At 39.2% G+C, this 23183-nt stretch overlaps 1 protein-coding gene across 2 annotated transcripts in view; it reads right to left on the bottom strand.

Annotated features, from left to right (window-relative positions):
• RDX (radixin) overlaps window positions 1-23183 on the bottom strand; it is a 39633-nt gene that overhangs the window by 3293 nt on the left and 13157 nt on the right. Inside the window, exons 3-13 of one of the 2 annotated variants that reach the window (XM_032181798.1) lie at window positions 18388-18471; window positions 13630-13725; window positions 11692-11966; window positions 9104-9187; window positions 8478-8624; window positions 6926-7022; window positions 6132-6295; window positions 5367-5497; window positions 2476-2636; window positions 1712-1804; window positions 113-355 (exon numbers count right to left, since the gene is read on the bottom strand). In XM_032181798.1, coding sequence (XP_032037689.1) covers window positions 113-355; window positions 1712-1804; window positions 2476-2636; window positions 5367-5497; window positions 6132-6295; window positions 6926-7022; window positions 8478-8624; window positions 9104-9187; window positions 11692-11966; window positions 13630-13725; window positions 18388-18471 — 1575 coding nt within the window. Of the gene's footprint in view, window positions 1-112; window positions 356-1711; window positions 1805-2475; window positions 2637-5366; window positions 5498-6131; window positions 6296-6925; window positions 7023-8477; window positions 8625-9103; window positions 9188-11691; window positions 11967-13629; window positions 13726-18387; window positions 18472-23183 lie in introns of those variants that run through there. The other variant, XM_032181881.1, reaches the window with a different exon arrangement.

Raw genomic sequence — 23183 nt, 5'->3', positions numbered from 1 at the left:
AATAAACCAAAATAAGTAAGAGTGTTTTCATAACTTCAATGAGATTTTTGACGAATACAGAATGAAAACCCAAAGCCTGAATTATGTCGATGCAACTGTAAGTCTTCATTACCTGGAGTTGTTTCTTAACACGTTCGTTTTTCTGTGTTTCTGTTACCCGTTCTTCCTCACTCCTGTGATTCATGACACCATCAGAAGACAGTTCTGCACTGGCTTCAGCATTGTTCTCATCATGTTCATCGTGTTCGTTCTCTGTTGGAGGAATAACTGGTGGGGGAGGAGGTGGAGGAGGAGCAGACATCACAGATTTCAGTTCTTCTTTGGTCTTTTCCAAGTCCTCCTGGGCTGCAAAAGCCTAAATAAAGTAAACACCACTTAGCATCTTTAAAAATGATTTACAAATAGTCAGAAACTTAGAAATAAATATTTGAGCTGGTTTTAGATACATGGAAACCGCCTCTATAAATGACACGGGAAAAGATTAGAGGCTGAAAGCTCTCAGAGAAAAACAGGGTAAAAGAGGTACGACTACAACCAGCTTTACTATAGGTCCCTTCAGTCCACCCAATTCCAGCAGTAGCCATAGAAGAGGGAGAGAAGAGTCAGAGAGGGCAGGAATATATTGATTACAACTTTTCCAGCCTCCAGAAATTTGAGCCTCAGGGACTTCCTAAACAAAGGTGATGTCCTTGAATTTCATATTCAACCAGAACTTTTATAAGAAATTGTTCAATTACTTTCTGAATCTGTGTATACAGCTAGTATTCACAATCCACAGTCAATTACAAACTGTGATGAAATATTTTCACAGAATCACAGAGTGATAAGGATTGGCAAGGACGCCTGTAGGCCACCTGGTGCCAGCCCTGCCCAAGCAGGGACACCCAGAGCAGGCTGCCCAAGCAGCTTTTGGAGCTCCCCAAGGAGGAGACCCCACAGCCCCTCTGGGCAGCCTGTGCCAGGGCTCCGTCACCCGCCCAGCACAGCAGTGCTGCCTGGTGCTCAGAGGGAGCCTCCTGGGTGCCCGGCTGTGCCCATGGCCTCCTGTCCTGGCACTGGGCACCACTGAGCAGAGCCTGGCTCCGGCCTCTCTGCACCCTCCCGTCAGGGATTTAGGGACACGGATGAGATCCCCCTGAGCCTCCTCTTTTCCAGGCTGAGCAGCCCCAGCTCTCCCAGCCTCTCCTCACAGCTCCAGTGCCTTCATCATCCTGGTGGCCCTGCCTTGGGCTCTCTCCAGGTCCCTCTGGTACTGGGGAGCCCAGAACTGGACCCAGCACTCCAGGTGTGGCCTCACCAGTGCTGAGAATATTATCTTAAAATGAATTTTTATTTGATGTACCTTTGTTCTAATTCTGGTTCCTCTTTTTCACCACCGATAGTGTTTTATACCTCTCTTGATGTGCTTCTTTTCCAGCACAAAGCTCCGATCTATTCCATTGCCACACATACAGAAGCCACTTCAAATCTTTGATCACACCTTTGTGGTGAGAATTCCCCCTCCCCCCTTTTATGTCTATCTACTACTAAGAGATGACATATAGAAGTATAAACTGACTTCAGAAGACTGGAGAACAAAAACCTTTAAGAAAAGCTTCTCTGAAGCCTAAGGGAGTAACAGACCCAACCCCACGGACTTCCACTGGTATTCCTGCACTCATCTCCCTCAGTTTCTTTGAAGTTCTGACTTCACACAGCATGAGCTCATTACTTTGTGTTGCCATTCTGAGGCTTCCTCCTCTTTTTTTTTCTTGGCCTCCTCTAGAAGTGCAATCTTGGCAGTGAATTCAGCAAGTTCTGCTGCCTGAAACAAAAGCAAACAAGAAAATTAGTTCAATACTATTTTGGTTCTGCCTTTGACTATTTTCACGTTGGATCACAGCAGTTAGCCATCACTTCTCTGCTTATTCTAAACAGAAATTTTAAACATACATGACAGAGGGAGAGAATCAGTAATTTGCCTGATAGGAATAAGTCCAGAGACATACATACATACATACACACACACGTGTATTTTCTGCACTTCCAGACTAGTTGGAAAATAAAGAGCTGCAGTTACAAATTACCATTTGGCACTGTTTCAGTTTAGTACAGCTTTAAAGGTTCCACCAAAAACCTGGTGACTCTGGATCACATTCTCAGCCCTATCAAGCTACACCTTGCCTTCAGCATTGTGTGCTGACTTCGCAGACTTTTTTTTAACTGTTTTATAGTTGAAAAATACTCAATACTCTCCTGAAATTTGTGCCTCTCAGTTAGTACGTGCAAATCTTCAAACAGAAGCCATCTAGCACAGAATATAAGGCAATGCTGCAAAATCTAACATAAGGGTTTTATTATTATTTAATACTAAGTCCCACAACAATCTGTAACAAAGCATAGAGCATTTCACACAGCTGTCCATTTTCCAAAATAGACGTAACCAAAATCAACTGTATTTTTCCATTTGTTTAACGTAGGGTTAGAGATTCTTACTAGTTGCTCCTGGTTCTTCATTTGATCAGCTGCCTGCTTGGCTAGAGCAGCTTTAGCTTCTTCAGCTGCTCGACGCTCTTTTTCCAGGCGCTCTGCTTCTTCTTTTGCACGCTTTCGTTCTTGATCCAGTTCTAGAGCTCTTCTGGTCTGTTCCTCTAGCTCTGCCATAGGGAAAGTTTGCAGACAATACATGGTTACTTAACTCCTACTCATACGTAACACAGACAACAGCCGCAACACTCAAAGATAGAAAACTGACAAAGATTTACAAGGCTGCCTCAAGTTAGCCTGACTGAAGCCAAGAAGAGTTGTTATCGCATTCCCCAGAGCTACACTCCAAGTCTGATTTTTATTCTCCGTTTGAAACATATGTTGGCTATATTTCATCTCACTTGACTGACAGCCCAATGTTTCAGAAAAGTATCAACTCATCTTTATTAATTTAGTTCTATCACTAAGTGTATACTCCCTCTCACTTGTGTGAGAGGTTTTTATACACAATAAATCATTCTGTTGCCATAAAAAAAGCCAGAAAATCACCTACTCCATTAAAATGCTTCAAACAATAACTGCAACTGACAATTTAGGCATGCACCTCCAAAGTGACCCACTGGAGAGGTCAAAGAATAGAGCCAACTTCAGAAAGATGCAAAGAGGAAAACCTTAAATCAAGGAAGGGATAATAGTTGTCTAGCTGCCTGGTTAGCAAGACATTACAAGCTAAGGGGCAAAAACCTGATATAAGAGAAACAGGAAGAAACAACAACCTACCAGTTCTGTAATTTCAAAGGAAGATTTGCACAGGGAACTTTGATTTTTCTGATAACCCAAATTTGAAGGCCAGAATCAGGGGCACGGCATTACAAATATGCTGAGTTGCACAAACGCAGTACTTACAAGATGAAATAAAATGCATGAACGTTTAAAAATACTATTCAAAAGGACAAAGTCTTCCAGTGAAGACGGAAAACACTTAACTACCCTATCAACTACAGAACAAAGGCACCATTCATATAAACACTAGTCCATATAGGAAAAGAAGGCTAAGGACACATGACCATTATGTACTGTATTGGAAAATAAATGATGTCCTATTAAATTTACCAGAATATAAAATAATTTGTTCAGAATCGTGGAATTGCTTTTTGAAGGTCGAATATATGCTGTTTAACTCAATATAATGAGACAATTCCAGGCAAAAAAAAAAAAAATCCTGATTCCTATCCCTGAATGACACAGACACACTCAGAACAAAGTTAAACTTTGTAAGTTTTCTTCACTAACACAGCTCTCAAAAACTCTAACCTCCAGTATAATTCCCGTCAAGTTCTCCAAAAATTAATGGTTGTGATATGCTTAACACCAATTCTGATGTCCTGTCTTTGGAACGTGACCTCCAAGTCAGAGTAGCTCTGGACACACTGCTTATTTTCAAGGTTCCCTGATGTCTATATTTTCACAAAAAATATTTCAGCTGACATTTTCCCTGCTGAACATTCTGCTCAGGATTGCTTTTTTGTTCATTTAAAATTTAGACTCAAACATGGGATTTATTTTTTTTTTAAATAAAGGAAACATGAAACTTATTTCACCAGATCATCAGAAAACCCAGAACACAAAGCCCACAGAATGAAAAGGTTTTAACCTTTTCTCAGAGCAGCTCTGTCATACTCATGAATTTAAGCACGGGCTGGAATGTGCAGAGGGCACCCGTTACATCAACAGCAGTGCCTTTTCAGTGCCTGGTGAAAAGTTTCTGGGTTTAGTCAAATTACAGACGTACACACATCTTTCAAGGACTTGCGAGGCGTACCAGCTACTCACTGCTGTTTACTGAAAATGTGCCTGTGGGTTTTTTTTTGCCCTAGCAGAAGGGCAAACACCTGACGTCAGCAGCTGATTTAGTGATGGAGACACAATAAGATGACAGTCAGGCGAGCAGCTCACCGTGCTGCTGCTGCTGGTTATCTCCATGATACCAGGCAAAATAGCACCAGGAGATGCTACCAAGCACTGGAACACACTATCCACACAATTAAACCTTCACAGTCACCCTGACGCTGTGATGTCCTGGGCTAAAAAACCCCCCTTTTGAACAATTCCAAAGCCCAGCTTGTATGTCAGCTGCCTGGGTGTGTCCAGCCTGTTCTGCACTGAAATACTCAAAAGTACGGAGGTAGAGCTAGAGAGCAGTGCCAGGCACACGCGATTTATTTGCAAAGATGTAGCCAGAGATTCTCTTTATCACACTTGAAGACACCAGTTGTCAACAGAAGAGAGAAGAATGGAACTTTTATGAATATGAACCAAACCTTAAGCAGAAAGAGAGTATGGAAAGCAGCTGAGGCACAGACTGTACAGAGTAGTTCAACACAGAGAACCACGGTAATTCACACTAAACATAGCTTATTCACTAAAATCTGGTAAGATTTTAGGTTTTAAAATTCTCAGATCTTACAAGGGAATGGGAAAACAAAGGGCTAATGAACTTTTCATCTAAAAGTTCAATTCAACAAAATCCTAGAGGAATTACTTTGAATCTTCACCCCCCCTCCAGCCTCAGGTTTTCAGCATGCCAAGTACTTCACAGGTTGGAAGTAAACTGTATACTCATTAACTTCCATTTTATTAAAAAACACTTGCTAAAATCAGAAATTGCTTTCATATGATGCACACATACCCACACAACCCAGCTTGCAACTTTTAACATTGAAAGGAAGAACAGCTCTTCTTAAATCATAAACACACCACTATGTCTTGCTGTTATTAAAATAAGTTGGAAAAAAAAAGACATACAAAAACATACACCAAGAGAACTGTGGAACCTCACTACCCAAATAAACTAAACAGTGTAATCAGCTATAACAAATCCAGGACCAGTAAGAGCTCACCTTTCTGAGCTTTCATTGTTTGCTCTTCAATTTGTCTTAAGCGTTCCATTAATTCTTCCTTTTCACGCTCTATTCTTTCCTTTTCCTTTTCTGCTATCTCCCTTTTCTTCTTCTCATTTTCTAGCTGTGCCCTGAAAATAATACAAGTTTTTTTTAACCTCAAGCAGATTAAATTCTACTCTTAGGATTTTGGTAGCATATTCTTTTAGTTTACTCAGCTAGTACAGAAGTACAGAATTCTAAACGTTTTGAATTCATTTTACAGTAAAAACAGAGGAACCAAGTTTCATTATTTCAAAATGCTGTACAGAAAAAGAATTTAGGAACAAGAATTGCCTAGCAACCTTGGTTATGGTTCAGCCAGATAAATCCAAAACTAGTTACATTTTTACACAACTGATGTTTCATCTGGGCTAGAAATAGCAACCGTCTTTATTTTTAGAGTATACAAAAAGTAAATCATGATCTTCTTCACTGAACTTGCTTTAACGGTTCACCTGTAGAGGATAAAAGTCCCTAAGAATCAAGCAACAGAGACTTAAAACTGTTTCACAAAAAGACTTAATGAGAAACAACGGTACAGCTACTATTACTATGCTGAAAGCTCAACAAGGAGACGGCTTTCTATTAAGACAGGTGAAGCATGTTACAGAAAGAAAAGCAGACGTCTTTTCTAGAATGCTAGGATGCCTGCTATTCTATGACTTAGTTTTCTTAAAAGGATAGAAGCTTTTTTCTTCCGTTTCATGAAAGTTTGTTAATTACCTTTCCAATTGTTTCTGATGTTTCTCCTCTCTAGCTTGGGCCTTCATCTGTTGCACCTCAATTGTATCAGGTTTCCTCCTCCTCATGTACAATTCATGATTTCCCATACACAGTGCCAAAATCCGCTTGTTAATTCTCAGACGAGGTGCATAAAAAACAAAATCCTAGAAAAATAATTGCAGCATATCCATTAAACACTCAGTTGTGATGAGACTCAAAGTATCACTGCACACCTGCAATTTTTAAATGTAAATTTACAAACATTTTGACTTTTCTCCTGTGAGCAATTCAACGCATTAAGCCTATAAACCTAGTTCCTGCAAGGAACCTGCAAGATAAATTCAAAATCCCATCTGGTTTCCTCTACGTAGAGGTCAGCTATTTTACCCAACATTATTTATTTCAACTTCTAAATGTAACACTATTCTCTACTCTATTTCAGTAAGTTAATGTTTTGCCCCAGAGTTTCATGAAACGTGCTACTATAATGCAAGCAAAAAAAAGAGGGTACAGGGATTTTAGCATGCTACACTGCAGCTTTTCAATTCGTCACAAAACGTTAGTTGGTTTAAAAAGGAAAAGGAGAAAAGAAGAAGAAATCTTATCAGACTGTCAGCCAGAATGAAGAGAAGGAAAATAAGCATACCAAACTTCGCAATTAAGACTTGTTATTGATTACCAACACAAAAAATAAATGCCATACAAATATTTACACTTGCCACAGTGCCAGAGCAGGACCGTTAAGGCTTAAAACTCTTGATATACAAAGGCATGCTATTCTACAGAGTACTTACAGGGGCCTTTTTGTCAATTGGCTTTATGACAAACTTTTTGTCATTAAAAGAGATGTTTCTTATTTCACTCCATGGAAAACCAATCTTGGGTGTCAACCTTCAAAGAGAAAAAGTTTTCATTAAAAGAAGTGCATTTCATTTACATCCATTAATGCGTAAGGTTTAATTTTGAACTGTTTTGACTGCCACACAATCACATGCACAACAGTTTAAGGACATTTTGGTAGACAATGCCATATACTACTACATGCCCATCAAATTAACGTTTCATATTAATGCAGCACTTCAACAGGAGGAATTCAGAAATCTTAACTGGTGATTTGTTCTACAATCATTAAATACATGCTAAACATCACAATCTCACACTGCTTCTTTATAAGTCATTGACAATTTCCCCTTCAGTACGGAAGCTACCTATTTTGATGTGCATACACTCTTAGAAAAGTCTGACATCCCAAAGACTGAAATTAAATTAGCCTTCAGTAACGCTGCACTTTGTTTTTAACTCAGCTCTAAGATACATGTTCTTACATTCCCAAAGTTCAAACTGAATTTCATCCACTTGTGTTTTAAGCAGAATTAAGTTCCGGAACAGTTCCAATGCTTTGCACCAACTGCCTAACTAAATATTTTTCTCCATGGGCACAAAAAGGTTTTTTTCAGTTTATACTAACTACAAATATTTAAAGATGTTTAAACATTTGATTGCTAACTATCAGGAGTAAAATAATTCCAAAAATTAGCTGATCATTCAATCTGATCTGAACATTTCCTGAGTATTTTCTTCATCTTTCAGGAGTTATGTTGCCATCTAATGGCAATTAAGGCTTACAGAATTCTGATAGGGAGTATATACATCAGAGAGCATGAAATTACAGTTCAGCTGACAGCTCTTATCTGGTGTTGATACATCATGTTTTACTTCAAATCACTCTGGAAGTACTGTTAACATCAGATACTAATAATAGAAGCGTCTGGAAAGAAACAAAAGAATGAGTCTGTTCTTCATTTTTAAGACTCTTAAGTTTTGCACATTTTAGCTTTATCCACCTTCAAATAGGAAAGATTTGATCTCTTTATCAGAATCCAAGATCCATCTGTTTTCCCTGATGTCTAAAAGGTTTTGCTTTTAGAGCATGAAAAAAACTTTGAGTATCTCACAGCTCTAATCCTAATAGCTGTTCTTGCAAAATGTTTCTCAGACATATTGTTCAGCTTTTTGGTGTCCTTTTCATTCTGACTGAAAAGGAAGACTTGAGAGAGTGAGAAGTACAGGAAGAACCCATATAAAAATGCTCAAGCTATCATAAATTTATGTTGCTAAATATGGATGTAGGTTTACACAAAATTGTTCTGCCGTTCCCTGCTTTTGCATTGCTATTTCTTCTTTAAAAATCAAATATTTCAGCAGATAATTTCTATCTTTTACATAGATTAGAAAGTCTTTGAGAATCTGTTTTGCTGATGTTCCTGAAACACGATAAGGTATTTTTTGTATAATCTCAGATAGGATCTCCGAGGACAGAATGGAAAATGAGTATTAGCCACTTACTTGTCATCGTGTTCATAAATATTCAAACCCAAAGCATCAACTCCTAACCACAACTCAGTTCCTTTTTTATTCTTTATTTCAAAATAGTTGACTCCATACATTTCCAAATCTTGTGCTATCTTAAGGTATTCCATCATAGAATCTTCCCTGATGAAAAGAGGAGAAACAAATGTAAACACAGTGTGGACAAATCAAAAGTACACTGTAAGAATAAGGGAACTGCAGAGTAACTAGTGTGATATTTTGTTAGGCACCAAACCTCCCTTCCTTGAAATTCACATCTACATTGATTTAGGTACTTGTAGAGGTGGACACCCTAATACTCAAGTACAGTTTAAATAACTGCATTCTGTGTTTTCAGACTGTGGACTAATAAAATACTAAATATATTTTAGAGGTAGGCAACTGCAGACAAAAGCTGTTGACAGCCTTACCAGAAGTCATGTAGGTAACCAATAACCCAACTGGAAACTCAACTCTGACCTAAGCTTTCATGGAAGTTTTTGATAACTGGCTATACCAGCCAGAAGAGAATAAGAAAGACGTTTCCAAGCAAAAATAGCACCTCAAAATACATAATAATAATAATGAAGTCCTAAAAGGTCTTGGAACATTTAAGCAATTACCTTAGCATTCCCCTGTGCTCTTCGTGCCAGTTCTGTATTCTTTCTTCCCACTGTTCTTTTGTCAGTTTGTGCTGTTCTAATACTCTGTGAATAGAAATTGTTATTAAATTACACTGGCAACCTTTTTTTTTTTAAACCTTGTGGACTAACACATGCTTTAACTGAGTAAGTTTAAACATTACTTCCTATATACTCACCTTTTTAACCCAGACCCAGAAGTTTTGAATTTCAAAAAATACGTATTTTAAAATAGTGTGAACTCACTTCTTTTTTCATTGTATTCTACTCTTTGAATTATAAAAGTGACAGCATGGCATGTCTCAACTTTCAGTAAAGCCATAAAGCATAATGCTGGAACTCCCCAAAACACAAACCTATAAAATCCTCATAGAACAATACCACAGATTAATCTCTATATATTCCCAGACACATTCAAGCTTTCATTCTGCTGTCATTTGGAAGAAAACATAGCACATTTAAACAAGTCAGCAGGCTACATTTGTTTTTTGTTTTTTGTTTTTTTAAATCTACTAAAATCAGTAGCAAAGCAGTTTCAGGAATTTGATTATAGAACTACAGCAGGCTGCAATGATGGAGATGTATTTTGACCTACCCAGAACTTGTAACATACGACTGCAGTAAGAAATCAAACGTGTATGGTAACTTTTTATGCTTTTACTCTATGTGGCTAGCTTCTCAAGCTTGCCTTAGAGAAATTATTTTTAAGGGCTATTAAATAAAAGGAAACTAAGACATTCTTACTAAAAGAAGTCAGAACAGTTGTTTTTTCCTTCCTTTCTCTTTACTCAGGAAAAGAACAATTTACTACTTTTCCCTACATTTTTAGGGAACTACAATAGGGAATAAACAGGGTGATGCAAAATATACTGATGCAGTATTTCTATTATAGGATTTCTCTCACTCATTTTGCAACTCTATCGCACATCTAAGTACACAGCCATCTCATCATTTGGTCCCCTCCACTCTTTCTTCACATGCTCCTGATGAAACATGGCTAGCAGGTAGGCAAGTGCTACTAGTGTGACAAAAAGAAATCAACAAGGAATTTCTGTCTTGTTGCTACCCAGCTCATTTCTTTTGAGCCAAGAAGCATGTTCACTGGTCAAAACACTTCACAACTCTATAGTTAAGGAGAACTGCAGGTCTTCTCACCTTTTGCAGTAAAATTTTGCAATGCTAGTCTACTTCTGGAAATGAGTATTTTTGTCATTACATTGTTCTGAAGTACCTTAATTATGTACCTGTCAGTTTTCTGGCAAATCTCTGGTGACAGGAGGCAAAACAGGAATAATTGTTACAATGAATACAAAAGATGTGTGTTCACCCGGTGCAAACTGGCAAACTATTGGTTGAAAACATGCTGGGAAACCACCTGAACGATTGTCTACCGAAAAAGAGCATCCTAAGCATTTCAATTTGTGTTGTACACAAGCACTCTGGTGTTCACAGGCAGTCATCACAACTAAGCAAAGACCAAGATCTGTGATCTACCACATTCAGCACGGAGTTGTATTGGTTCTGAATCTCCTTGCCTTCCTAGTACAGTGTATTTTTCCAGAAGTGTGTAGACCTCACTGTCACAAGAAAGTATGCAACCGACACCAAACTCTTACCCAGAATTTTTAAAAACCTGAAACGTTTTCAGAAATATTTTTTTCAACACTTCACAATCCTTTGAAATGCTTTTTTGCTAGCTTGAGAGTTCAAAACTTAGCTAATGAGCTAATTCCTACTGTAAGTTCTCACAAAAACAGAGCATACGGATTTCAAAGAAAACAAATTATTCCATGGTTCTCATCTCTTTGAAGAGGCACTCGTGTTACACATTTAGTAAGTACACATTTGTTGGCAATACATCAACATGGAATAATTTACATTAACAAAACTATCTAACTTTGTGTATTTGTGTTGCAATGCTTCTCTTGCTGCCAACACATGTCAGGAGCATGGTTTCAGCTGTGAGGGGGATGAAACAGAAGTATAATCTTGGTGCTTACTTTTCCTAACTACTTAGATGTGTGAGTAATACAAAAAGGTTCGTGCTCAAGAGCAACGGCAACAGTTGATTTTCTAATTTTTCTCCTCAGGCTAGCCATTTTTCTGCTCTGTATTTAACTTATAATACATTGTAATGATTTTCAGGAATTTATTATTATTTACCAGAACTTGCATAAAAACATCAAGAACTGAAGAAAAAGAACAGATATTAAATAAACCTTAATGACTTATATTAAAGGACTTTGATTTTAAGCCTCTGGGAATGATAGATCATTTTATCTATTTTGGAATACTTCGGAAATTTGATCCACTAAAACTGTGCAGCTGGTTGTGGACAGGACAAGAAATAAAACCCATGAAAATCTCATGAAACCATTGGCTGAAATACTTTGATATTTAGTCAGAACTGGGATATCATTTCCTCCTAAATTCTACTACTGCAACATGCATCTCTTTGAGAAAGTTACCATTAAATGCACATTTTCACTTAATATTCTCACAATAAGAAGAATGCTGCAAGTTTATATACGGCAGATGATGCAAAAGCATATATTTATGGTCTGTCTCACCGCTGAGGGAGGAGTCTGTCATTGGCTAGGTAGCCTAGTTTATGTATCTCCTTATTGTAATCTCCATACTTGGACTGGACAGCGTAAGAAGCCAGAAGAACTGCAGTTTCTGGTGGACAATATATCTCATCGTTTAAGATAGCTTCTTTGACTTGCAGGAAGAAAAGTCTCTGTGTTATTTCCTGAATTAACTCTTCAGATACATCTTCTGGAAAGAACTTGGCCCTGAACTTGAACTGCAAAGGATTCTCTTTCCTTACATCCTGCTGTGTTACCTAAGGGAGGAAAAAGAAAATACAGTAAATAAAAACATAAAAAGACCAGTAGGTGCTATATTAAATACAAATAGCTTGGCTGTAAGCTCCTGTGCACTGAAATGCAGCACTTCTTGACAAGCCCACAGTACAACTCACTAAAGATTCACAGGGCACTGCATCAAGTACACCAACTTGCAGAAATTAGACAATTTTGAAACATTACTCAAAGGCTGTGGAAGTGTTTCTTGTAGTCTTGTGTGTATTTATCACAATAAAGATATGAAAAAAAAAGCTGTAAATACATACAAAAAAGCTATATCCATGGACGAATTGTAATAAATATCAAATTAGGTTTAATAAGATTTCTTTAGCAAGAACTAGGGCACATTAAGTATAAAGCTGGATTTTTTCACAAGAAGTCTTTGAACTATTGAACATGTGCTTTGTGCCAGTGGAAAAACCACATGTATTCATCACATTTTTCTAGAACTTAATTGGTATGCCTTATCAGGATTTTGGTGAAGAGATCAGATGTGGTCAGCTTACAAGTTTTAAACAGCTGTCTACTTCAAGATGTCATTTTTCAAATTTCTAAATGAAAAATAGGTTTCCTGTTTTATTTGAGCTCAGCCTTCAGAACTCACTGTGACTAAAACAAAAAAATCAAACGTTACAGTAATCCTAACAGTGAATACTGTGGTTATTAAAAGGTGCATTGAGAATAAATCTCAGACGTCTCAATTACACAAGCACTTTATTATGCATTTAATCTTACATGCACAAGTAGTCCTTTTAGAACTTCACTACGCATGAAATCGTTTGTTTGCTCAACTCACAGGAAGTACCAAAAGTTATAAATAACAACCATTGAATCACGTACCTAAGGCAACTTAAGCACTACATTTCAGATGTTAATTTTAAATCTTTTGCTCGCTTTCATTCTTCCCCATAGAGCTCTGATTTACATGCACTATATATTACTTTAAACTCACCAACAATTAGGTGGTCTGGGAAAAATTTGGGAAAAAAATGGGAAAAAAATCCCAAATTATTTCCTAAAATTCAAGGCAACAAAGGTATTCTTGATTAAACTTCAAGAATCCCTTCATTCAGCAGTGCTGCTAATAATCTGACAGCCAATATTAAAAAGTGACAATCAAACCATAGATAACATTTAAAATAAAATGACCTGGCTACCAACAGATGTTCTGTGCTGTTGGGGAAAACAAAATAGAAATTATCCTACAAATTCCATGTTGGATTTTAGATACCTAAACAGAAGATTAGGAACCTATCATTGGTGCCTTGTTCAAAAACCTACAGCTATCTACATGCCAATTTCTGAAGTTCAAATACTTATAAACTTATAATTTGCCACCAGAAAACAAGACAATCATATGAATGGAAGTTTTCTTAAATGCATACATCACCATGGTCCTGGAAATACAGAAAGTGACTTTCAATCGTTCTCAAATTAAACGCTGATGCAGCTTTGCAATATGATTCTGTTCTTTTATAGCTAATCAAACTGAACACTGCATTTTGTCATTTGAAGCAAATGAAAAAAACAACTTTTTGACTAGATTTGAAGCCAGGTATCTCACTCACAACATCGGAGCATCAAGTCTTATAAAAGCCTATTTAAAACTATCCATTTGTCTAAGTGTCGGGAAAACATTACCTTTTTATTTAGCTTCAGCCAAGTTGAGTAGCCTTTGCTGTCCACATACTGTAGCCCAAAAAACCAGACTTCACGAAGACCAACAGTTTTTACCACCTAAAGATAAGCGACCCAGAATCATCAGTAATCTGTACAGCAGGAATCTCGTATGGTTAAGCTGTATAAACAACCTCAAATTGAAATACAATGAAGTGTTTAACATAAAAAACAGCAACAAAACATGTTCTAGATAAACTCAAATACCATGTTGCCAAACTACCAGCTGGAGCGAGCAGCTTACTGCATGTATCAACCTCAGCACCTAAGGAGTAAGGCAGCCAACAGGACCCTGATCTTTGAAATCAGGTCTGGGAAGGGATTTGCAGACCTACAGACAAGTAAGTCCACTTCAACAAAAGACAATCAGCAAAATTATATTGAAGAATAATACTTGGGGACAAGTATGATGTAAAGAGGATGAATCACCTCCTTCAAATATTTTTGAGATTGTCTGAGTTAATGATAAAAGGGATAAGAACAATCTGGCTGACAAATCATAAGTGGATTTCCTGTAAGATTTCTGATCAATCCTATCACCAATGGCTATTAAAGAAACAAAATGTCCTTAAATAGAGGAAAGGCTTTTTTATGGATACACTAATTAAAAAGAAATAAGCAATTCCAACAACAGACACTGATTACTTGTAGTGCAACCATGAGGGAAGTCTTACAAGACTTCATATGTGATCCATACTAGAAAAAAAAAAACACACCTGGTATGACAAAAAAAACACCTGGTATAACAAAATCTGCTGTAGAAAACCTCCCATAAAGATCTCTGAATGAACAGTGGGGAAAAAGATTAACTTTTATCAAAGATGATATTTAATAAAACTAAAATACTGTGCATTGAACACAACAATTTTAATCATGTGAACAGAGTACTTGTTGCAAAGGAAAAAAGCTACAATGATGTCGTGTTGTTATACAAATCTGTGGTTTCCCACATCTCTAATACTACATACAGAGTGGTCGTGTCACTTTATAAAAGGATGTTGCAGCACTGGAAATGTTTCAGAAATGTTGAAAGGAATGATCAGTGACATGGAACATCTTCAGCATAGACGAGACCAGAACTAAATCTACAGACATGGAGAAATGAGGCAGGGGGGAAGATGATGTGTGTCTTTAGCACTTGCATGGCACGTAGAAGGAAAACAGAGAATGATTATTCATTATTTCTCATGATGTAAGAAAAGAATTAATGGAATCAACTGAAATCATTAGACAGCAGGTTCAAAGCAAACAAAAAGAAGCACTTTTACTACACAGAGTATAATAAAACTGTGGAACTATCTTTCAAGTCTTTGGCACAGTGAGAGTACACATGGATTCAATAAGCAATCAATCAGAAAGGTCCAGCAAAGATTATTAAACAAACTGTAAACTCTGGCTCCAAAAGATGCAGTAGGGCAGTACTTACGTATGTTCTCAGGCTGGACCATGCTGGCAAGCTGGTTTACTGAAGGCTGTTTTATGGAAGCATTCAGATGCATGTGAAATAGAATTTTACACATAGATCCTCCTCCACTTTTAAGTAGTACTAGCGGGTTGCAAAATTAAGATTTGGAAAATTAGAAAAATGTCACAATTAAGGCTGCTGTGCAAACTTACTTCTGATCCCTTGCATGTGTGTATTATTACTTAACAGTCACTCAAGTGCACCTTTTCTTTTTTCTTTTTTTTTCCATCCTCTACCCTTCCACCTTCAAGCTCCACCAAGGCACACAATGGACAACGTTCGTGGATCCAAACTGATCCCTTAGTGAACAATTCTTTGCTGTAAATTCCTACATTATACTCCTGCTTTGGAAAAACTGAGCAAGTTTTTGTTTCTGCTATTGTCCTGAGCTAAATCTGGTGTCCTGCTGCTTCTTTTGGCACAGATCTTCAGTGTGAGGCTGATTAAACTACTCATGGCTTTCGCAGATGACTCCTAATGCTCTTTATTTTGCAGCTGTCCGAGTCAAACCTCGATACCTACTCAGCACTCTGAGCTGCAACATCAGTCAGTAACAACTGCAGATGTTCAACAGCTCTGCCCGTAAGGCATAAGGAGACAAGTGCTTATGCTCCTGTCCAAACATTTCACTCTCACTGCTAGCCGCTGCCCTTCAGCTGAGAAGCACACTGCACATTATTCAAATACACACAGGTTGCCTTCTGCAAAGTTACACGTGTTTGTAGATCAATACTGAGCACAGCTCACACACGAGCTTGTTTTACCTCAGGACATCAGGAAAAAGCATGGTCTATCGCTGCCTCTCAGCTCAAAGAAAAGGCTTTCTGAAACTTTGCACCACGATAATACAAGCACTTATACACAGCAGTGGTGTGATATGAGAAGCACGCAATGGGAAACTTAGGAGTTTGATTTATAATTCAGGCTCAAAAGATTTATTAGGTAGCTTCAGGCAAATTTTCATCACATCTGTAAAACAGATTTATCCACCATCGTATCCCACAGCTTGACAACTAACAGGTAATAAAACCTCTTGGAGAAGAAAAGTGACTAGAAAACAGATACGTGTTTTGGCAGATCAAAACATTCACATGAAGAAAACCTAGCAAGGTTTCCATTTAGTCCACCACGGAAAGATCGATCTAGGGGAGGTTTCTGAGATACCCAGAAAGGAGAGCTGGGGGTTAACTTGAAATGAAGGAGACAACTCCCCCATTCTTCCTGAATGGAAGCTACGGGAAACCAGCCCTGCTGCTTGGTGCTAACACCCTACTGGAAAGAACGAGGCAACCCCCACCTCTGCCACCAGACTGGACAGGCACCCACCCCAGGATCCTCTCTCCCAGGAAAATCAGAGATGATAAACTGGTCGAGAAAAAGAGGACAGAACTTGTCCTGCCCATCCTAACCACTGGCAGGATGGACAAAAGGACTAATGATAAATATGTTAAGGCACCTCCTGAAATAGCATGAGACACTAAAATAAACTGGTTTGTGCAGTAAGAACTTCACTACGTTTCACAATGGAGGAAAAAAGAGAAATAGCGTAGTTCTTCCTAGAGAAATAGCGCAGTTTTTGTATGGAAGTGCTATGTTAGGTGTGCAATACAGTTCACCTCTTGATGTTACTCTGTGGAAATCACGTACGGATTTAAGATCACGCTGAAAATATTTCTCTTGTAACACAAAACCATGCTGGTTGATTTTGGCTGACTTAAATTTTCAAATTCCACCAGTTGACTGTAAGAGCTTGTGAGATGTCAAAAGCCACACAGGGAGTCAAGGAACAAAACTGCAGAGAACACGAAACGTGCCAGGGCAGAAAAAAGAACTCCCAGCTGTATCTTTGTTCCCTGTCTGCAGAAGCCCCAATTTGGATGAAGCTGATTACCTGGGCACCAGACATTACACAGCAGAAGGCCACCCCACCCAGAGCTGCAGGGCGGCAGATAGCAAAGGTTGGCAAAAGAGAGACAACAGTTTTCAGGCTGCTGTGCCACAGAATACCACCCTTTTTATTTAATGGTGGGGTTAGACAAAAGCAGGACAGCTGCCCATGCATCTGCCCCCCTTCCTTCAAGATGATTTGCAGAGTCACGAAGTCTATGTCCAAGCTGATGCTGCAGGTAGACTGCTAACAACGTTAGCTAAAGGAGCAGGGGGTAGAAGTGGGTCAGATTTGTTCCTAACAAAAATGGCAAATAAAACTAATAGAAAGAAAAAGGCTCAGTGTTACCAAACTAAGAAGTTATCTACCTTACATACTAAGACATTTAACTGACCCATTAAAGAACTCTCTTTATACACATCACTTTCTCTAAAAATGCTTCGTGCCACATACTCTCAGCATCTACAGTGGAGTGGACAGAAGTGACAGTCCTGCCAGACCAGATATTTGATATATGTACACTGCTTTTGAAAAATAACTTGGAATATTTCTGCATTTTTAACTAAATGCATGCATCTTCTGCCTAGATAACGTACAGTAATTTAATTCCTCACTGAACAAAGAAATGACACATTGACAGGTTTCAATTCTCAACATGATCTAGAACACTCCATAACCTGGATCAAAAAATAATAGTTCAAGGTTCTAATGGCTAGCAACACACAGAATGAATGCAAGAACAACCCTTCTAAACAAATCATTCACTTAGCTGGTTTAAGATAAAAGCACCATCAAGTGAGAATGCAGTGCTGATGGGACTGTAAACCTAAGGCACATTAAAGGCCATCACATGCACTTTTGCACTCTGAAATTCAAGTTAAAAAAAAAAAAAAAGAGAATGAATCATAGGCCAGCATTACTTTTCAAACATTTGAAAACTGAAATAGCATCTACAGATTCAACTCCTGAAGAAAAAAGATTCTAGCTTTGCTTAATTTTTGTGTAACGTTTGTTTTTAAACAATAGTGAAGGCTATTTGAGTTTCTCACACAAGTAACTAACACTTTTATTGCAGCTGTAACCATACCACAACACAAAATACCATTACTTAAAGCAGTGCTACACACAAGATTCAGCTGAGGCCCCATTGTTCATCTATGTATGCAGAACTGTCTTTGAATTTAGTGCACTCCATTAGGATGAACAACAAAGTTCAAACTAATTGACTGTTTGGCTTAGATCGTTACAGAAAATGATGGAAATCTATACAAGAGAACACTTCTGCTTTATCAAACGATGCTTCAATAACCACAACAGCTTTATCTGATGTGTTTGTACAGATGGATACACACAGACACGTGTAAGTTACCTGATCAAAGAGCTGCTTGCCTGTTGTATTGGGTTGGATGGCAAATTCCAACTCTGCATCCATTGTGGTCACTCGGACGTTGATCTAAAGAAAACAACAACAAAAAAATATTTATATCACAGTGTACCAATGTAACGCTTCTGTATACTGCAATTACCTTGCAAAAAACAATCTGCAGAAAGTAAATTCAACAACTGCAATGGTCTTGTACATGTGCAGAACACAAAAATGTAAAATTTCAATCCTAAAAAAATCTTACCATTAATTTTGTATACAAGCATACTTGATGTAGTACTTAATGTTGGGTTGGAAGGTCAAACCATGGAATAAAATACAAATAAAATCAACTTAATGGGATGGCTGACGCTACTCCTAAACACCTAAAAAACACTCTGGCATTCATCTGTGGGGCACTACCTTCTGATGAACTTCCCAAACACACGCAAAATAAAGTTTAAGTGACATGTTATTATTTCAAAGCATTTATATTAGTATAATATGCAATATAAAAAGCAAAGCAGTCCCCTGCCCGACCGTTTCCAATATTAAGAGGCTCAACTTTTTTTAATGGGTCTGGGACCAGTGGTTGGGACAGCCTAATAGCAGCTTTTACATCACTGGCAGGAAGAACTGTAGAGGTTACTCCCCTTACACTGATCCCATCTGATCGCTTCGCTACGAGGCTGGAAAAACCACCGGCACCCAATGAGCTTCTTCCCCCTGCTGGAATGGAAACCCATTTTCCAGACGCCTCTTGACAGGCACTGTTTCTATCTGCTCCAAAGCAAGCAGTCAAATGCTCTGGCTGGATCTGGAAGCCTGCCTTCCTTGGAAAAAGTGTCTGTTCCAATTTCTCCTCAACTGGTACATGCAGGAGCGGGGATTTTCATGAAGCAGAACCAAGCACTAAATACACAGCGCTGGCTTCTCGCTGCTAGAATGGCCCTCTGTCCTACCGCTAGACTATCATGTTTTATTTGTCTTTAGTGAATTATAAAGCATTAGAGGTCAAATTTATTTTGCTATAAATGCAAAACCAGAAGCACAAAACTTATTTAAGTCACACACATACTGTAATTTCTCTCTCTACTGTAAAATACGGAGCAGGAATAAATTAGGGCTTGTATTACAGGTTCTCACACTACTTGACCTATGCCTGTGTAAATCATTTCCATTAGCTGTTTCCCTAATTTTGCCACCAGGTGGAATACTTTGAGAAGTGAGCCTGGAAGAGTCTCAGTAAGACAGAGCACAGAAGACACGTAAAGTGTGAAAAAGAAAACCCAAGAGAAGTTTGTCCCTGCGTAGCAGTTTAAGCTTGTTCACCCCTTTCTTTCGTGTCAGGGTGAACAACTTTGGGCACGAGCTGGATACGCCAGACAAGAGTAGCGGGAGGCAGAGGACCTCTAGGTTATAGACCTGCAAACAAGGAAGATAGCAGGGGGTTGGCAAAACTTCTGCATGCAAGGACTGATAAAGAACAAGAGTTGAAGGCTTCGGAGGAAAAGATAGTAAACTTTTATTGGAAAAAAAAAAAATAGAGGGTGTGCGTGTCAAGAGGAGGGAAACGAGGTGGTTTCTGCATATTCTGCTCCTCTGTTTCAAGATAAAGCTGCTTTCTTTTAAAAAACGCTTCAGCTTTTAAAAAAGGAAGCCTCCTGCTTTAGAGCAGCTACAAACAAGTTATAAAGGATAAGGCTAAAACGTAACTTTATTAAACGCCAAAGCACTCTTACATAACAGCAGCAATGCCAAAACACGAAGTGCCACAGATCTAGAAAGCACAGAAGGGTGAACTAATTGCAGCAGACTTTTTAAAGTTGCAGCAAAGACTTCTTAAATAAATATCCTTGTAACAAGTGGTATTTTACAGAAATGGAGGACTTACTACCTGAAAGTCTGTACCCCTTGTAAGCTAAAACATTCAAAATAAATGGTAAAATAATAGAGAAACAAAATACAGAGGCAAAATTAACACAAACTGTAGATTCTGTTTCCTTCTGGATATACTAGCTGAAAAAAAAAAAAAAAAAAAAAAAAAGGAGCAGAGTGCTGTAAGAGTGTTATGAAGAGGCCTACAAAGGCAATCACACTCTTGATTTGAAAAAGAAAATTGTCCTCCTCCTGGATATACTTAGACCAACTTCGATTTTGATGTACAAATACTGAGCTTGTACAACCTTATAATGAATGCCTGAGGTGGGAAGGGCCCTCTGCGTCCATCTGGTGACCCCCTGCCCAAGCAGGGACACCCAGAGCAGGCTGCCCAGGCCCACGTCCAGGCAGCTTTTGGGGATCCCCAAAGAGGAGACCCCACAGCCTCTCTGGGCAGCCTGTGCCAGGGCTCCCTCACCCTGTCACAGCAAAGAGGTTTTTCCTCATATTCAGAGGGAACTTCCTGCGTTTCAGTAACATTGTTTCAAGGCTTCAGTTATTCTGTCCGTGGAAAACACAAAAGTTATGCTGGCAAAGCCTGAGACTGAACCCAGAAGACCCCGCAGTACTCAGAGAGCTGACCGATGTCATCACAGAACCTCTCTCAATTATTTTTTCAGCAGTCTTGGGAACCTGGACAGGTCTCAGATCACCAGAAGCTGTCAAACGTGGTCGCAGTTCTCAAGAAGGGCGAGAAAGAAGATCCTGGCAATTACAGGCGTGTCAGCATCACTTCTTTTACTTTCCTGGTAAAATTATGCAGAGAATTATTCTGGGAGTTACCAAAAAACACCTACAGGACATTGGTCAGAGCCAACATGGGCTCACGAGGGAACGTCATGTCTAACAAACTTTATTTCCTTCTACGACAAAATCACCCAGACAGTTGAGCCAAGGAAGCCAGTCAGTGTAATCTTTCTGGATGCCAGGAAAGCTTTCAATCCTGTCTCTCACAGCACCCTTCTGGACAAGATGCCCAGAACCCAGTTAGATCAAAGCACACTAAGATGGGCGAACAGCTGGCTGATGGGTCGGGCCCAGAGGGTTCTGGGGTTACATCAGGCTGGCAACCTGTCACTAGTGGGGTTCCCCTGGGCTCCATTTTAGGGCCATCTTTTTTTCATAAATGATTTAGATGAAGGACTTGTTTTTGGAGCAAGTTCACAGATGATACCAAACTGGGTGGAGCTGCTGACTCTGCTGAGGAGAGGGAGGCCTTGCAGAGGGATCTGGACAAATTAGAGAGCTGGGCAATCACCAACAGTGTGAATTTTACCAAGAGCAAGGGCTGGGTTTTGCACCTGGGCAGGGGCAGCCCTGGCTATGTGTACGGGCTGGGGGATGAGATGTTGGAGAGCAGCCCCACAGGAAGGGATCTGGGGGTTGTGGTCAACAGCAAGCTGAGCAAGCATGACATCCACAAATTATGAAGACAGGCACTAGTCTGAACTTAACTGCACGGTGCCAACTTTATCACAGCAACAAGCAAACAGGGTGGACCTTTCACAATGGTGAGAAGTGTGTGAAGGCACATGGTGGAGCACCACCACTCCTAGTACCACAGGGCTCTCGCTATGCCGTTTCACTCTTGCTCTCACCAGGATTACACTTCTTCTACACTTCAGGAACTCCCACAGAACATTTGACAGGACTTGGGTGATGATTTCAGCTCCTCAGTTGTTTCACACATCCAGTTCTGCTGTGCACAGGCTCAGGGCAAGAGCTGCAGCAAGTCTCAGGACACCAGCATACAGGGCATCTGCTCAGCTCCCACTTCAGGTGTACAACTACACTGATCTCCACCCAGTAAAGTTAGCACAGTTCTTGTCCTCTTGTGCTGGGAAGGGGGGCATTTAAAAAAAAAATAAATAAAAATCCCACAACCCACAGGCAACATACAAATGCCATTAGGGTTTGCCTTTTTCTGGCAGAATTTCACCCTGAATGTATTGCCTCGATGTAATTCTACATTAAATTACATAAATATAAGGGAGACCTCATTGCTCTCTGCAACTGCCTGAAAAGAGCTGTGGGGAGCTGGGGTCGGCCTCTTCTCACAGGTAACCAGTGATAGGACCAGAGGGAATGGCCTCAAGTTGCACCAGGGGAGTTTTAGGTTGGAAATGAGGAGACATTTCTGCTCAGAAAGAGCAGTCAGGCACTGGGACAGGTTGCCCAGGGAGGTGGTGGAGTCACCGTCCCTGGGGGTGTTCAAGGAAAGGTTGGACGTGGTGCTTGGGGACATGGGTTAGTGGTGACGGTGGTGGTAGGGGATGGTTGGAGCAGGTGATCTTGGAGGGTTTGTCCAACCTTTGTGATTCTGCGATTAAGGCATTCTATGATAAATCGAGCACCTAGACAAGCACAGGCTGTATTTAAAAAGTAATACCAGAGAAGATAAAAAGGGAAAGTTGAAGAGTTATTTTAAAGTCTTTTTAAGATGCCTAAGAAGAAAAAAGCATTTAGCAGTAAGTTTCCTTCAACTGGCTACTTGTATAAACAAAGACACTGCAGGAAGGTATAAAAAAACCACAGTGCAGATTAGCATACCGTAACATTTGCTGGACATTTCTCTTGCAAAGCTCTACCTTGGGGCACTAAACCTCTAGTTAGAATACCAAGACTTATCTCACAGCTTCTAAAGAAACTAGGTTGGCTCACTCGCCCACAGGTAACAATGTAATCAAGTGGCCAGGGACAGAAACCTTTCACCAGAAAAAGAATGGCCAGACTTTTGGAAAAAAAAATTCTGCAAGTATGATTTTCCTTTATTCTCACAAAACTGCTTTGCCACAATATCTTTTTATTTATTTATTTAAAGTTTCAAATCCATTGAAGCATTGCATTCTGACAGGGATTCT

This window comes from Aythya fuligula, chromosome 1 (assembly GCF_009819795.1).
Source record: "Aythya fuligula isolate bAytFul2 chromosome 1, bAytFul2.pri, whole genome shotgun sequence".
NCBI classification, from domain to species: domain Eukaryota; kingdom Metazoa; phylum Chordata; class Aves; order Anseriformes; family Anatidae; genus Aythya; species Aythya fuligula.
The sequence above is the reverse complement of the archived record's forward strand: the minus strand, read 5'-3'. Positions and strand labels throughout refer to the sequence as shown.